This window comes from Ranitomeya imitator, chromosome 3 (assembly GCF_032444005.1).
Source record: "Ranitomeya imitator isolate aRanImi1 chromosome 3, aRanImi1.pri, whole genome shotgun sequence".
Classification (NCBI taxonomy): Eukaryota; Metazoa; Chordata; class Amphibia; order Anura; family Dendrobatidae; genus Ranitomeya; species Ranitomeya imitator.
Window position 1 is genome coordinate 109470086 of NC_091284.1, and position 16673 is coordinate 109486758.

Consider the following 16673-nt stretch of genomic DNA (forward strand, 5'->3'; position numbering starts at 1 on the left):
AGCCAGTGCCAGGCAGCAGCTGCCAAGGCAAACAGGATCATGGGGTGCATTAAAAGAGGTCTGGATACACATGATGAGAGCATTATACTGCCTCTGTACAAATCCCTAGTTAGACCGCACATGGAGTACTGTGTCCAGTTTTGGGCACCGGTGCTCAGGAAGGATATAATGGAACTAGAGAGAGTACAAAGGAGGGCAACAAAATTAATAAAGGGGATGGGAGAACTACAATACCCAGATAGATTAGCGAAATTAGGATTATTTAGTCTAGAAAAAAGACGACTGAGGGGCGATCTAATAACCATGTATAAGTATATAAGGGGACAATACAAATATCTCGCTGAGGATCTGTTTATACCAAGGAAGGTGACGGGCACAAGGGGGCATTCTTTGCGTCTGGAGGAGAGAAGGTTTTTCCACCAACATAGAAGAGGATTCTTTACTGTTAGGGCAGTGAGAATCTGGAATTGCTTGCCTGAGGAGGTGGTGATGGCGAACTCAGTCGAGGGGTTCAAGAGAGGCCTGGATGTCTTCCTGGAGCAGAACAATATTGTATCATACAATTATTAGGTTCTGTAGAAGGACGTAGATCTGGGTATTTATTATAATGGAATATAGGCTGAACTGGATGGACAAATGTCTTTTTTCGGCCTTACTAACTATGTTACTATGTTACTATGACTAAAAGTATTATAATTCTGGAGAATACAGATAGTGGAACCAGGGAGATGTGAGAAACTGGAATTTAAAAAATCCTTAAATGTTAATGTAGATTGGTCTACAGATTCTGGTCCATCTCCTAATATAGTCTAACTGTAAATCTAAGCTCCAGAGGTTTCATGTTCCAGTATTGGAAAGAAAATAATTTGTTTCTACAATGAGTAACTGTGGAATGTGAGGACTATTTTATTTTTTTTTAATTTAGTATTTCCTTTCTGACTGGTGAATTATGTCCGAATCAGGGAATGAGTTGCAATACCTGGGAACAAGTACTAAACAGTGCACAAAGCATTGCTGATCGGATGAGTTGTCCTACATTGTGTTGGATCCCAACAAATCGGACATTGATCAAATATCCATGGATCGATCATCTCCTTTCAGGTGGCCATACATGGTTTAATAGTCAATAGAATGCCATTTTTCCTAATCCCTCTAATACACATGCACACTTGCTATAGCTGAGATTGCATGTGTTCTCAATGTGGAAAGAGGAGGAAAGCCACTGCTAGAGATGTTTGGAGGGGCTATCTCACTAGCACTGACAAGGGCCAACAGCCGAAACACCGTGTTTGCAAATTGGTATGCTGATTTGGCTTTTATCCTGAGTCATATTACAAGACTTGTTAAAGGATTGATTGTGACTTGTAGGATTACTGCTTCCAACAGGTGGCACTATAGAGTTCAAGTCATCTTTTTCTCTGAAGAGGCAATTTGCATATTACATTTCCCAGAGGAGCATTGCAAGATGAATAAGCCTCCTTACCTTGAAAAGCCACAGCTGGTATGTCACTCTCCACAAGGGGAAAACTTACCCCATAGGCCTAGAGTAGAAAAGATCGTTCATAGTCTTGACATCTGTTGAACTAAGGAGTTAAAATCTATTGTATTACAACTAGTACAATATATATTTTACCTTGACATTTCCTTGGGTAATTTTTGATCTTGGCTAATGTACAGTATATGCAGTGGGGAAAATAAGTATTTTATAACTGCACATTTTGCAAGTTTTATTGCCTACAAAGATATGGGGGGGAGGGGTATGTAAACTTTAGAGCACAACTGTATGATGATTGGCTGCTTACTGTCCTGAGTTATCAGTGATTCGTTTCCTTTGGGGGTTATATCATCAGCATTATTTTAATTTTGAGATTTTTAATACACAAAAAAGACAATGTTTTTGTGCACATAAAATAGTTCATTTATTGTGAATCTTGCAAAGACACATTTAAGCAACAAAATATACATTTGTGAACTTTAGATTTCCTTCTATACATTACTAGACCAAAGCAATAAGTTAGATGTACACTATTTACAGACAGAGGTCACCGGAGACTTACAATAAGCACCACCTATCTCAAAAGAATGCAAATCGATGTACAGCATAGTTTCCCCTTCACTTAATCCACATACTTAAAAATCAATCATTTTATACTCTAAAATTAGAATCCAACTCTGCTTATTTGCATTTTGTCTAGTGCTACATTTAGGTAGAAATGATATATATTTATATCCGCATGCTTTATATTTACACAGTTCTCTTTCATATTTTATCTGCGAAAAAAATCTGACAATAAAATACAGCTCTAGGAAATTGATCCATGATGGTGTCTCATTAATAGACCCTTCTTTCTATGGTCACTAAAGGCCTCAGTACCACATAATCAATGACAGAAAAATGGTAATGATTATAAATAATGTGGAAGATAGAACACACAAGCTGAATTACAGACATTGGAAAAAACAGATGCACTATCATTTTTCTTTTCAACAAATTGTAGAATAAAAACACAAGTGAACAGAGTTTTGAAAATAATATCCCACAATTTTTTAATTTATTTATTTTTTAAGGGGGTTATGTAAAGAAAATTAAACATTTGTTGTGCCACTCATCTAAGGCTGTCTACCAAACAATATCTACCATAGATCTGGTCTTACATTATGAGTATTAGATGCCTACTGGTGACTACAGATTTGATTATTAACTTGTTTTCTCTGTTTGCAGATCTAGCAGTTCTTTAATGCTAAGCTCTGTATATCCCGGCCCATATCACTGATTGGCAGCTTTCTGTGTTCACTGTGAAAGGTGATGGGTAGTAAGCTGCTAATTAGTGGTGGGGGAGTGGTTGGACTACTTGGCAGCAGACCAAGTAGTCCTTTAGTGATATTCACCTGCTAACAAAACAATGAATTTATAAATACTACACGAAGAATGTCGGATGAAGTGGTGTAAAGTAAGCTAACACTGGACAAATCACGCTTCCTTGTCATGGACAAGTCTAGCTTTGGCAAATGCCAAGAGAATGTTACCTACTTGACTCAATTGTGGCTTCTCTAAAGTTTAGAGCAGGGGTATATTGACACAGGGCTGTTTTTCAACATTGGCCTAGGTCCCTTGGTCCCATTGAAGGGAAATCTGAATGCTGCAGCATAACAACACATCTTGGACAGCTGTAGCTTTCATCTATGTGGGAATAGTTTGGGAAGACCCATTTCTGCTCAAGCATGACTGTGCCCCAGTGCACAAATCAAGGTCCACAAAGCCAGGGTTAGGTGGGTTTGTTGTGGAACAACTTGAGTGGCCCACACACAGCCTTGACATCAACCACACCAAACACTTGTGATTATTATACTCCTTCTTGTCTAACTTTAGAGTCCCACCTAAGGGTTAGGGTTAGGATCCCTTAGGGTTAGGGCTAGGGTTAGGATCCCTTAGGGGTAGGGTTAGGGGTAGGGTCCCTTATGGTTAGGGGTAGGGTTAGGATCCCTTAGGGTTAGGGGTAGGGTTAGGATCCCTAAGGGTTAGGATCCCTTAGGGGTAGTGTGTTAATGGTAGGGTTAGGGTTAAGATCCCTTAGGGGTAGGGTTAGGATCCCTTAGGGTTAGGGGTAGGGTCCCTCAGGGTTAGGGGTAGGGTTAGGATCCCTTAGGGTTAGGGGTAGGGTCCCTTAGGGGTAGGGTTAGGATCCCTTAGGGGTAGGGTTAGGGTTAAGATCTCTTAGGGTTAGGATCCCTAGGGTTACTAGGGATCCAAACCCTAACCCTAGCTATTTCTGTTTATAGTGGGTTTTGTTGTTGATTTTGATGATTGGCAGCTGTCACACACTTCTCATCATGCGTTTAAAAAACGCAAACACATGAAAAAATGCATGTAAACGCGTCAAAACGCCACGTTTGTATTAAAACATGCAAAAACGCATGCGTCTAAAAAACACGGCGTTTTACCGCATTTACATGCTTTTTTTCACCACATGCGCTTGCCTTTAAAACGCTGCGTTTTTAAAAGCAAATGTGAAACCAGCCTTAGCCCCATTAAAGTGATGGAAAAGAAGCCTGCTGACATGGAGAACATAAGAGAAGTACAGCTGTTGTGAAATGATTCGAATATACTATCATCAATAGGCTCAAACACTGCAGTTTCCATTTTTTTATTGATAGTCTTTTCTTAACTTATCTCTAATCCTGACATATCCTGAGATGTATGGCGCTAGATGCTTAACAAACAAAGTGTAGAGTATGTACATCTATATGGATGGTTGTGATGGACGCCTCTGATGGATTCCTACTAGACTCGGTCGTCTCATATATCAAAAAATAAATACATTTACTTTAAACATGTTTTAATTAGTATTGAACTGGTATCATAACAAATTGTATAACCTTCCACAATTAATGAAACGCTAAAGGTGGACAAGCTCATGAACGTGAGCTCAATAGTATGGCTTAAATACAGAATGATCAGTAGAAATAGGCCAATGCGTATCGTGTGGTTATACATCGAACATTTATTACATTTTATTACACAAAATAAATAAAGTATTGGATATACCTTCTTATTAGATATAACCGGGTCACTTAGCGCAACCCCGGTCTGCGTTGCAAGTAAGTTCTCTGGCCAAGGACAGGGGCATAGTAAATTTCCTAAGTTTCCGGATTCCTTCATGTGGCTTTTGATTTATGGGGTTGGTTTGACGTCATCTATGCCTGGCATCTATAGCCTGGCTACTCATAAGCTGAGCCTGGGATCCTGGAGGGTAAAGAAATTTATGCAGCTCCTGTCCACGGGCAGAGACCACTGATCTCGAGCGAAAATCAAGGTTTAGCAAAGAAATTCACTCATCTCAAGTTCTAATACCAACAACTGATTGATGTTTGTTAAAATAAATGAAAAAAATATTTAATTCACAGAGAATTACCGTAACATATGTCAAAATATAAATGTAGGAAAGAAAATGAAATACCGTACATTGCAAAAAATAAAAATAAAACAACTAATTTTTTAAATGCCCTGGTAACTTTTTAAAGTACCGTAAATTAAATTCCTGTTTGAAATGTCAGAAAATATACTGTAATCAATGGATACAAATCTGCAGAATCCAACTCTTTTACAATCTACACTACATAGTTTAGCGGATAACGAGGACTTAAAGGGGTTATCCAGTACTAGATAGTTTTTTTGTTAACTATGAGCCAAAAAAACAACAGGCAGGTAGTCGCTAAACAGTTAGCAACTACCTGCCTGTTTCACCCATGAACTGGCCCGGAGCGGTCCACATCAACAGAGCAGCTATTCTGGGCTGCTCTGTCGATGGGCTGTCGACTGCTGACATTCTGTTTGATAGCCGGCTTCCCATAGTTGTGCAGCGGGGAGCTGGCAGTCAATCAGCATGAAATCAGAGACACACCTGTCAACAAAGCAGAGCGGAAGAGAAGCCACTGCTCTGCTGCCATGTTGCCAGCAGATGCCACAGAATTGCTGGCAGGAGCAACTACCTGTCTGTTCTTAGGCCCACAGTAAAAAAAAAATATAGTCCTGGATAACTACTTTAAGAGTAGAGGTCTCAGTTGTTATGTTAATTTATATGCGAATAGTGTAGGACAGAGGAGGAGAGGCTGAGCTTGCGATTTGTAGTTTTCTACTTCTTTACATATTTTTTTCTTATGTATAAAGTTGTTCGAATGCCAGCAGGATTCAAAGAGAAAGCCTGTGAGTCCTGCTTCCCCTGCCTATACAGCTCTCCCTGGTTACAAACCCATAGAGAAAAGGCTGCAAATTGCCGTGTGGGTGGGGGATGCAGGACTCACAGGCTTTGGCTGGTGTCACACTTGCAAGTGCAATGTGAGAAACTCGCATCAATACCCGGCACTGCCGCCAGCACTCAGGACCAGAGCATGTGGCTGCATGTATTTCCGTGTAGCTGAACGCTCCGGTCCCGAGTGCTGGCGGCAGTGCCGGGTATTGAGGCGAGAGACAAGCGCGAGTTTCTCGTATTGCACTCGCAAGCGTGACCCCGGCCTTACTCTGAATCCCGACAGCATTTGATCTGCTTTTCACATGTGAATTCTAAATCAAATCCCAGAGTTCAGCATCTCCTTCTCTATTCATTGCTGCCCACAGATTCAATGGAGATTGTCAGTTCTCTTTTCTTTGCCTTTAAAAACTGCCGCTTGGCTGCTTGTATGGGAATCGCCGTGGTCAGGTCAATTTATTTTATGTTTTACCTTCGACATGAAAACCTAGAACAGCATGTCACGGAGGAAGTTTTACTCCTTTTAAGAAGATTTTGTTTTTTGTTTTTTTTTTAAATGAGAAAATGATAAATACATTTTTAACTAAAAAAAAATGGTTTTCAATGTATCGTGGATTATCTGGTGACGTGCAGGTTCCACATTCAGTCAACAAGTTATGGCTATCACTCCAAAGTATTAGTTTTTGACTTATATGTATTCTCAGTAAAACACTAATAAGGAGACTTATATGTATTCCCAGTAAAATATTGATTTTTTTTAGAACTTGGGGTTTTGTTGTACCCCTGTTATTCCTCCGGAAATGTATGCATTTATGTATAAATGAATGAATGAATGAATGAATAAACAACGGTGCATTATGATACCATTTGTCGCTCCACACAGACAGATGCTGTCCACAAACTTCAATGACATGGGGAATGGTAACACCCAATATATGGTTTATTTAAAAAAAAAAAAGGCCAAAAAAGCTGACAGGCCCCCTCTTATATAGCATGGGTTAAAAATATAGCTAAATTTACAGTGCAAGTATACAGTACAGTAAAGTGTATATAAACACTGCACTCCTGCATTTCTTCCAGCCACCAGTAGAGGACACTCAGCAACAAAAAAAAAATTGATTTGAGATGGGCGATCATATATTTGCATATCATTTGCATTTCATAAAAATAAAATACATTTTAGATGTCAGCCTTCCGAGTAGCAAGATGTCTATGCATTAGAAACGAGCGGTGACCTTTATTATTTAATACTAATGGTCTTTTTTATGCATGGGCGCAGATTTATTTTAAATAATTTAGGACCAGATGAGAAATGGTGCGTCGCTGTCTAGGAGGATACGGTGGGCAGCAGCTGTCAGTCTGGGTGGAAATAGTCTTTGCAGTATCATACTTTTACTGGTATATATGTATTTAGAATATTTCAGATTTGGTAACGGAAAGCTTCTTTAACGTTCAAGTTTGCAGAAATTCTTTGAGGGCAATAGGTGGCGATTAGCTTGGCCTTACTGGGACCATACATAGTAATCATCACCCTAGGTCTCTATCCAGTATGTGAGGTCTGGTGACCCCCACCCTATACAGTACACTCACATAGCATGGGGGGTGTTACTTCTTTTTCTTTTCTAAACTAGAACAAAAAAAATAACATGAGATTGCAAAATGTAAAAATCTTTTTCGAAAATATATTTTCCAGTAATTTTTGGAAATGCTGTGATGGAAGTGGTGATATTGAGACTTGTTTCCTTGTCTATATAGGATAGTGAGTTAATTTCTCAATTAATTCAAATTTTTACCAAGTATATGAGAATTTAATAAAATACGCCGAATAGAAGCAGTGCGAAGAATGTGTTAGAAGGCAAAATAACGCATTTTTGCAAGTATATGCCTAATTTTAAGTTTGGCTCAAATGATAAAATTACTCTTTTTTTGGGGGTAGCTGGAAAAAAAATGATAAAATTACTCTTTTTTTTTTTGGTAGCGGGAAAAAAAAAATAGAAATCTACATTTGGAAAATTCCCTGGTGTTTTCATCAAACTGACAGAAGCTTTCAAAAATACAGAAATTTAGACGCAAAAATGTTGCTACTGCTTTGATCAAATACTAATATAGCTGAGCTGAAATTGTTAACAATCTGCTTTTTTGTGCATCATAACATTTTTTTTTAGGTCGAATTCACACATATTTCACTCCACAGTCATGTTTCACGCCATATCTGTGTAGGCATATATGAGATTGTCGAGTTTTTATCAGGAGATCTGTATCTGGCGCGTGCATGACGGTCCATACTCAGACCGAAAACATAGATGTGTGGATCTGGCCTTATATTCAAATTTCAGTTGAACAAAAATGACAAAATGAACCTGTTTTGGTTATTTTTGCCTCTTAATTTATTCACACTGGTCTTTCAAATGTAAGCTTACAATTGCAAACTGCAAAAATGTATTATTAATAGTGATGATCGAATGTGCTCAGATAAGGTGTTATCCGAGTATGCTCGCATGTTAACCGGGTGTCTTCAGAGTGCTCGAAAGATATTTTTGGGTCCCCGTGGCTCTTCGAGAGCTGCAACACATGCAGGGATTCCATCTGTTAAGCAATCCATGCATGTGTTACGGATGTCAAACAGCCACGAGAGATGCAGGCTCGGGGACTCGAACATATTATTCAAGAATGCCAAAGTCACTCGGTTAGGCTACGTTCACATTTGCGTTGTGCGCCGCTGCGTCGGCGACGCAACGCACAACGCAAATAAAAACGCACCAAAACGCACGCAAAAACGCTGCGTTTTGCGACGCATGCGTCGTTTTTTGCTGAAATTTGGACGCAAGAAAAATGCAACTTGTTGCGTTTTCTTGGTCCGACGCTTGCGGCAAAAAAGACGCATGCGTCGCACAACGCAACAAACAAAAACGCATGCGTCCCCCATGTTAAATATAGGGGCGCATGACGCATGCGTCGCCGCTGCGTCACCCGACGCAAACCCGACGCAAACTAGCATAACGCTAATGTGAACGTAGCCTTAGCACCCAAGCATGTGCGGATAACACCTTAGCCGAGCACGTTCACTCATCACTAGTTATTAACCTATAGTGTAAAAAGCTTCTTAGAAACACTCAGTCCTGTTTGTTAATTTTGAAAATTCGCTCAGCGTTGCATTTTCACTAGATTTAATGGAATCCGCTGATCACACGGGACATTTCAAACATTTACAGAGCTCCTGCAGGCAGGAAAGGGAAACTACAGTCTGCTGGGAGCTGATGGAGATGGCACTTTTTGTTAAGATATATTTAAAATGTTTAATATATTCATATCTACTACTGATTTATGCAAAAAAAAAAAAATGAAAATAGGGTATTTCTCACTTTTTACAGTAATCTCCAATCAGTGGTGCATATATAGTCCAGAGTACTGATAGCATTTTTAATAGAATGGACATGTGGAGATGTGATTTGTATAAAGTACATCTGCTATTTGATGCCTAAAAGATATCCAAAAATGTAATTCCTCTATTTTAATTATACACCCTTAAAATATAGCTCTATTGAAGTTTCATGGGAACTTGTCATGAGGATTTAGGCCCCTAAACCACCACCAATCTGATGCAAACAGGCTCACAACTATGAGCTTTTGTATTCTGTATAGTGCACAAAATGAACTTTGACAGTGAGTGTGAAAAGGCCAGAAGTTAATCATGGTGATAGAGCTGCTTCTTTGAATAGTCTTAATGGCCGGTTGCCCCCTTGATTTGATTTGCAACCTATAGCCTGGTATGTCATCACCAAGTATCTTCAGAGGCATCCGCTCTTCCTCAGTGAAGCGACAAGTGATGGTCTCATCTACATCTGAGCATGCACTAGATGTCATTGGAGGTGGCTTGTGACAATGTATTTGGAATGTGAGCTGTCAGTCAAATCAGTAGGGCGATCCACCAGCATGACATTTTGGAAGAGCGGCTCTTCTCCCGTGAATACTTACAATTATTAAAATGCTGTTCGTGATGACTTTAAAAGAGCACTCCAGCACTTTTTCTTATCACCCTCTGTGCTAGCCATTATTAATGTGCATACAGTGTGTGCATAATGCTACTTAATCATCGTCGTCTTCTGCTGTTTCCAGCGCCACTTCGGTCCTCTCCCTACATCATGTGACCACAAAGTCTTCTTTGTGTTCTGAAATTCACTTTCTCAATGTAAGTCTGTGAGGCTCAAAACAAGGATCGCATAAACGTAAATTAAGAAAGGAGCTAACGGTCTACAATGTGAGCCGGGCCGTCAGAGGTCTAGTCACATGATGCAGGAGAGGAACTGGGCAGCGCTGCAAATGGTAGAAATCAGTGATGAGTATGTATTATCATGCACAAACTGTAACACATTATAGATGGCTATCAAAGAGAGCAATACAACAAATTCTGGAGTTCTCCATTAAAATTATCTTCCTATGTTACTGTATATGAAATTAGCCAGAATATAGTAGCAAATCCTTGGCAATCCATTAGGCCCGATGCTCCTATTCCTTAATTTATAGAAGGGTTCCATAAGAATTCCAGAAAATCATGATTCAGACATGGCACTGACAAAACAATTGCCTTCACCTAGGCAAAGAGTCCAAAACATTAAACTTTGGTCTCTCTTTACCTTTCTTTCAAGCCGTGTCTGTCTTCTAAGCCAGACACAACAGAGCAGTAAACTATTATGCACAGACAACAACTACTCCTGGTCAATACAGATTTGTGGTAGTTTGATAATAAATTCTTAGGACACTTTCCTTTTTAAACTGATGGCAGAAGATGATGCAGAATAAGCAGTCCAATTGGCAAGGTAAATGTTGGACTGCTTACAAGGTAAATGTTGGACTGCTTATAATAAATTCAGCGTAAGTTGAAAAATGCTAAAAGTGTTGGCATTACAGTTCAATTTTCAATCCATATTTTTCATGGAAAGATTATTTTACAGTTATTAAACATGCGAAACAAATCCCCACACCTCAGTAAGAGGGTCTCGTCATATCAAGAGAAGGTTGCACACTACTATCTCCTTCCACCAGATGACTTGCCTACACGCAGTGGCTTCAATGAATGCCAATCTACAGTAACTCTCATACACATTGATTTTATAACACATGAAAACCACAACCTATATTGGAGGAGATGACCTTCAGTATTTTGCTTTGAAAACTTCTACTGCTCCTGTGAGACGATTAAGACCAAAGGACCTTGATTTATAGTAGTAGTAGTATACAATGTTGGATTGGTTCTTCAAGCCATTGCACATTCAGATACATTTGTGCGTATAGGTTGCATAAGATGCCGAAAAAGCAGCCATGTTTAATGAAACTGTTCACTTCTACAGGTCATTCAATCAGATTGTATGGCAAATATGAGACTGTGTGACCCACAGGAAGATCCTCAGGTATTATCTAGGTAGATGGAACAGCAGCATTTGGTAATTTCACTGTATCAAACATCATGTACCACCTAGGGAAAATGCCCAAAATTGTGGCAAGAATTCCAGTGAACTTCATTCATAAATAGACTTGGCACTCGGTGATCTGATGCTGTCGCGTATAGAAAGTGCACGTAGGATGCTTCACATAAAAAAAGAAATTCTCTTTGCTTCCAGCAAAGAAAAATGTAAAGAATGGGAAAAAGTCAACTCCACTACTGGACAAGACGAGGTCATACTATAAACTCCGTTCACAAGACACGTGTCATGGGACACAAGGAGTGCACTAGGATGGCAGTTCTTTCTTTCATTGGTGGGAAACAGCTTAGGAGTTAAACATTTCCATGAATGCATTGTGGCAGTAACTATTCGTGGAGTGGCAATACCCTCGCAGGTCAGTTTTCAAGTTGGTTGTCCCCCTTCGACAAGGCATCATCTCACTGCAACACAAAAAGAACAGTCGTCAGAAGCGATGAATGAAGTGACAGGTTCTGTGTGGAATATCATGACAAAGCATTGCATTCAGCACTGAGTGTTATGTCAGTCACAATATCAACATGCTCCATGACACGCGGCAAGACAAAGACGTATTTAAGGACAGTAAACACCCAGGACGTACAAGAAAGCTGTCAGCAAGAAATGCAAATTAATGGCAATTATATGGATTTCTTCCAACTAAATCCTAATTAATAAGCAAACTCTACAAATGAAGAGAATATGTCCCAGTAAATAAGTATCAGATAAGGCACATTTATAAAGTAATCCATTACATTAACACTGGATGTAAAACATCTTCCTGTCCACTCAATTATTGTTTTTTTTTTCTGATTAATAGAAATCATGCACACAGTCGTATCACGGATACGTGTGATACAGATTCACAATGGTGTGCTATGGGATAATTCTGCACCTAAGGGTATGTGTCCACGTTCAGGATTGCATCAGGATTTGGTCAGTATTTTATGCAGGTAAAATCCTGACCAAATCTGCACCTGAGGTCACTGGCAGGTCACCTGCATTGTTCTTGCGTTATTTCTGCAATGTAAGGACATGCTGCATTCTTAAAAGACGCGCCGCATGTCCGTTTCTGAGGTTATGCCGCATGCGTCTTTTAATGCATAGTGGAGACGGGATTTCATGAAATCCCCTCCACTATGCTGTAACATCTGGATCCTGCGTGTTTGACGCTGCGGCTCTACGCAGCGTCAAACACGCAGCGTTTCCCGAATGTGGAAACATACCCTTAGTGTGCCTCTAATTTTATTTGGAGACTTACAAAGGTTTTTTTTCTTCTCAAATGTAGAATCCCTATTGACCCATCCTACAGGTCAGGCACCAAATGTACATGAGCCTAAGGCTGGGGCCACACGAGCATAGACTCTCTCATCTGAAAGAATCTGGCCGATTACATAATTAACACTTTGATCAAACTGTGATTCCTGTGTCAGCATAGTGTGATCCAATTCTCTCAGATGAGCAGACTGTGGAGAAGATGTGGAACAAAATGTCTTCATCTTCTTCATTGTGTGCTCAGATTTCATCCGAGTTCACTCCTATGTTTTCCATGAACCCATAGACTTGAATGGGTGAGTATTAGTGATGAGCGAGTATACTCATTGCTTAGGTTTTCCCGATCACGCTCCGATGGTCTCCGAGTTTTGTTAGTGCTCAGAGATTTTGTTTTCATCGCCTCAGCTGCATGATTTACGGCTGCTAGCCAGGCTGAATACATGTGAGGAAAGCCTGTTTGTTAGGGAATTCCCACATGTATTCAGCCTGGCTAGCAGCTGTAAATCATGCAGCTGAGGTGATGAAAACAAAATCTCCGAGCACTAACAAATACTCAGAGATCACCCGAGCGTGCTCGGGAAAACCCGAGCAACAAGTATATTTGCTCATCACCAGTGAGAATCCTTTGATTGCAAAGTGAAATCACAGTATGCTGAGATTTTTTCACTGTCAGATTTTGTTAATGAAAAAAATCAGTCATCAGCACTGCTACATTGCACAACATTGGTCCGAGTGTAGCAATGGGGGAACCCGAACAGTGAAGTTCGGGGTCCATACTGAACACCTAATGTTTGGGCATGGACCCTGAACACCGACTTCTCCAAATCGTCCATGTTACTGTTCAGGTTCAGCATCCAAAACATTGAGCGTTTTCTACGCTGTCATCTACATGGCAGCGCGAGAAACACCGGCGACACTGATCGGCGGTAAGGTCATTACAGCTGGTCAGAGAGCTGTGGTTCCAATGCTGTTGAATGACAGCATGAGCCAGCTGCTGTGACAGGTGGTAAAAAGGTTACCACCGGTCACAGGCGTCGGCTGATGAGAGAATACTACTTTCATCAGCCTACGCATTCTGTTGTTGATAACAGCAAGAGCAAGTGCCGCTGATTGGAGTGTTCATCAGCTGGCACCTGTGCTATAAATAAATACATTTAAAAAAATATGTGGGGTCTCTTCTATTTTTGATAACATCTCTTACAGCACCGCTGTGTGAGAATTTGATTTTAATTATTTTTCAACTATGGTTGGGAAAGGGTGCCAGAGCTTTTTTTTTTTTTTTTTTTTTTTTTTTTTACATATTCTTTACAGCAGCCATATGGGTCATAGGCAGCCATAATTTGTAGGTAACATAGTAACATAATTAGTAAGGCCGAAAAAAGACATTTGTCCATCCAGTTCAGCCTATATTCCTTCATAATAAATCCCCAGATCTACGTCCTTCTACAGAACCTAATAATTGTATGATACAATATTGTTCTGCTCCAGGAAGACATCCAGGCCTCTCTTGAACCCCTCGACTGAGTTCGCCATCACCACCTCCTCAGGCAAGCAATTCCAGATTCTCACTGCCCTAACAGTAAAGAATCCTCTTCTATGTTGGTGGAAAAACCTTCTATCCTCCAGACGCAAAGAATGCCCCCTTGTGCCCGTCACCTTCCTTGGTATAAACAGATCCTCAACGAGATATTTGTATTGTCCCCTTATATACTTATACAGGGTGGAGCGCGGTAATTTGCTGATTTGGGAATGAAATAAAAAAATTATGATCATTAGAAAAATTTATTTTATATTTTAATTATACTGAACAGTAATGGAATTTTTAAATTACATGGTTTTAAATAGTGTATCTGGCAAATGTCGACCTTCGCTATCCACACACTGCTGGATACGTTTTCTGAAGTTTTCATGAACTCTAACAAGCATGTCCACTGGTATTCTGCCAATTTCAGCTTCAATATTGTTCCTTAGGTCTTCCAAGGTGTTGGGACGGTTGATATACACCTTAGACTTCAGGTAACCCCAAAGGAAAAAAATCGCATGGTAACCCTCGCTGTGTGTGCAGTGGCACCATCCTGTTGGAACCATGTATCCTCTAGTTCCATTGCCTCAAGAGCCGGCTGAAAATAATCCTGTATCATAGACAAGTACCATTCGGAGTTCACAGTTATGGCACGACCATTATCCTGAAAAAAGTAAGGACAAATGATGCCTACTCGTGATATGGCGCACCACACAGTGACGCGGTCCGAATGCAGAGGTCTCTCGTGAACTTCTCTGGGGTTTGTTTCACTCCAGTAACGCATATTTTGTTTGTTTACACACCCACTGAGGTGAAAATGTGCCTCATCAGAAAAAAACACAATTGCGTCACGGGGTATCGTTGCTAACATGTCTTCACAAGAGGTCCGCCGTGTCAAATAGTCCCATGCTGACAAATGTTGGACCACGCACATTTTATACGGGTGAAAATTCAGTTCATCATGAAGAATCCGGTGGAGAGAACGTCTTGAAATGCCAAGAGCAAATGATTGCTTCCGAGCAGAGCGTTTCTGAGATTGCAGTACTGCTGCTCTAACTCTCTCGATGTTTTGTGGTGTTGTAATCTTTCTCTCAGGTCCCCTTCGTACACATGACACATTCCCTGCTGTTCTGAATGCATTCACCCAATTTACAATTGATTGCCGTCCAGGAACACGTCCACGTGGAGGAACAGCGAATTGTAAACGAAAAGCACGCTGCACTGCAATGATCGAGTGGGCATTTGAAAAATACGCTTCAACACAAAATGACCTCTCCTCACGTGTCCACTGCATGATGGCAACTGAAAGGCAGAGGAATACAAATCTCCCATCAGCCACTGTAAGCCACACCCACTCTCCCCTCTCTTCGACCGACAGTGCCGCCACAGCATGCAGTGCAAAAAAGCAAATTACCGCGCTCCACCCTGTACATGGTTATTAGATCGCCCCTCAGTCGTCTTTTTTCTAGACTAAATAATCCTAATTTCGCTAATCTATCTGGGTATTGTAGATCTCCCATCCCCTTTATTAATTTTGTTGCCCTCCTTTGTACTCTCTCTAGTTCCATTAACTTACTAATGGAACTAGAGAGAGTACTTAAGGTAACTTACTGATTATAGGTATTTTGTAGACATGTTCAACGATCTGTACACTGGTCATTGTGCAAGGAGGGAGGAGAGGTGAGCTGTGACATAACACAGAATCCAACATTCACAATAGTTTACCTACTGCATACATATAATTGTAACACTGCCCATAATGATAATGTCTACTGATAAGTGACTTCTACAAAATACAAAGTATGAGACTAATATTAGGCTTAGTGGCTGGCTTAAAAAATGCAAGATATTTTTAATGCAGATAGTGATATCAAAACAAAAAATCCCCCCAATTTTTTAAAAAAAATGTTTAACTTTTTTTGAGTGGATATGGAATGGGCTCAGGTCATATATGGTGTGTAGAAACTGCAATATATAGCTTGAGTCTACCTCTAACACAAGCAAATGGAGCTAACCACAATTTATGATATTTTAAAGCCATTGTCATTCATAGCAACACAATTGCAGGGTGCTGATGGATTGCCATGGCAGACTGGGGGTCTACTAAATGCAAAGGGAAGGCTTCATTGGAGATTATTATTTTCACTATATGCTGCAATAATATGGTGTTGCATTATATAATACAAGTGAACAAAGTTTCAAGTCCCCTAGAGTTACTAAAAAAATAAATAAAAAGTCAGTTTCAAAAAGTAAAAAAAAAACAAAAAACTAAAAATACTTTATTTAACCCCTTCATGACCCAGCCTATTTTGACCTTAAAGACCTTGCCGTTTTTTGCAATTCTGACCAGTGTCCCTTTATGAGGTAATAACTCAGGAACGCTTCAACGGATCCTAGCGGTTCTGAGATTGTTTTTTCATGACATATTGGGCTTCATGTTAGTGGTAAATTTAGGTCAATAAATTCTGCGTTTATTTGTGATAAAAACGAAAATTTGGCGAAAATTTTGAAAATTTCGCAATTTTCACATTTTGAATTTTTATTCTGTTAAACCAGAGAGATATGTGACACAAAATAGTTAATAAATAACATTTCCCACATGATTACTTTACATCAGCACAATTTTGAAAACAAAATTTTTTTTTGTTAGGAAGTTATAAGGGTTAAAATGTG

At 39.8% G+C, this 16673-nt stretch overlaps 1 protein-coding gene across 4 annotated transcripts in view; it reads right to left on the reverse strand.

The window, feature by feature from the left end:
• Positions 1-10839: 10839 nt before the first annotated feature.
• RAP1GAP2 (RAP1 GTPase activating protein 2) overlaps positions 10840-16673 on the reverse strand; it is a 1157994-nt gene continuing 1152160 nt past the window's right edge. For all 4 annotated transcript variants that reach the window (XM_069761272.1, XM_069761274.1, XM_069761271.1 and 1 more), the window contains one exon: positions 10840-11628. In XM_069761272.1, the coding sequence (XP_069617373.1) occupies positions 11626-11628 (3 nt within the window). In that variant the 3' untranslated portion in view covers positions 10840-11625. The remainder of the gene's footprint in view (positions 11629-16673) is intronic.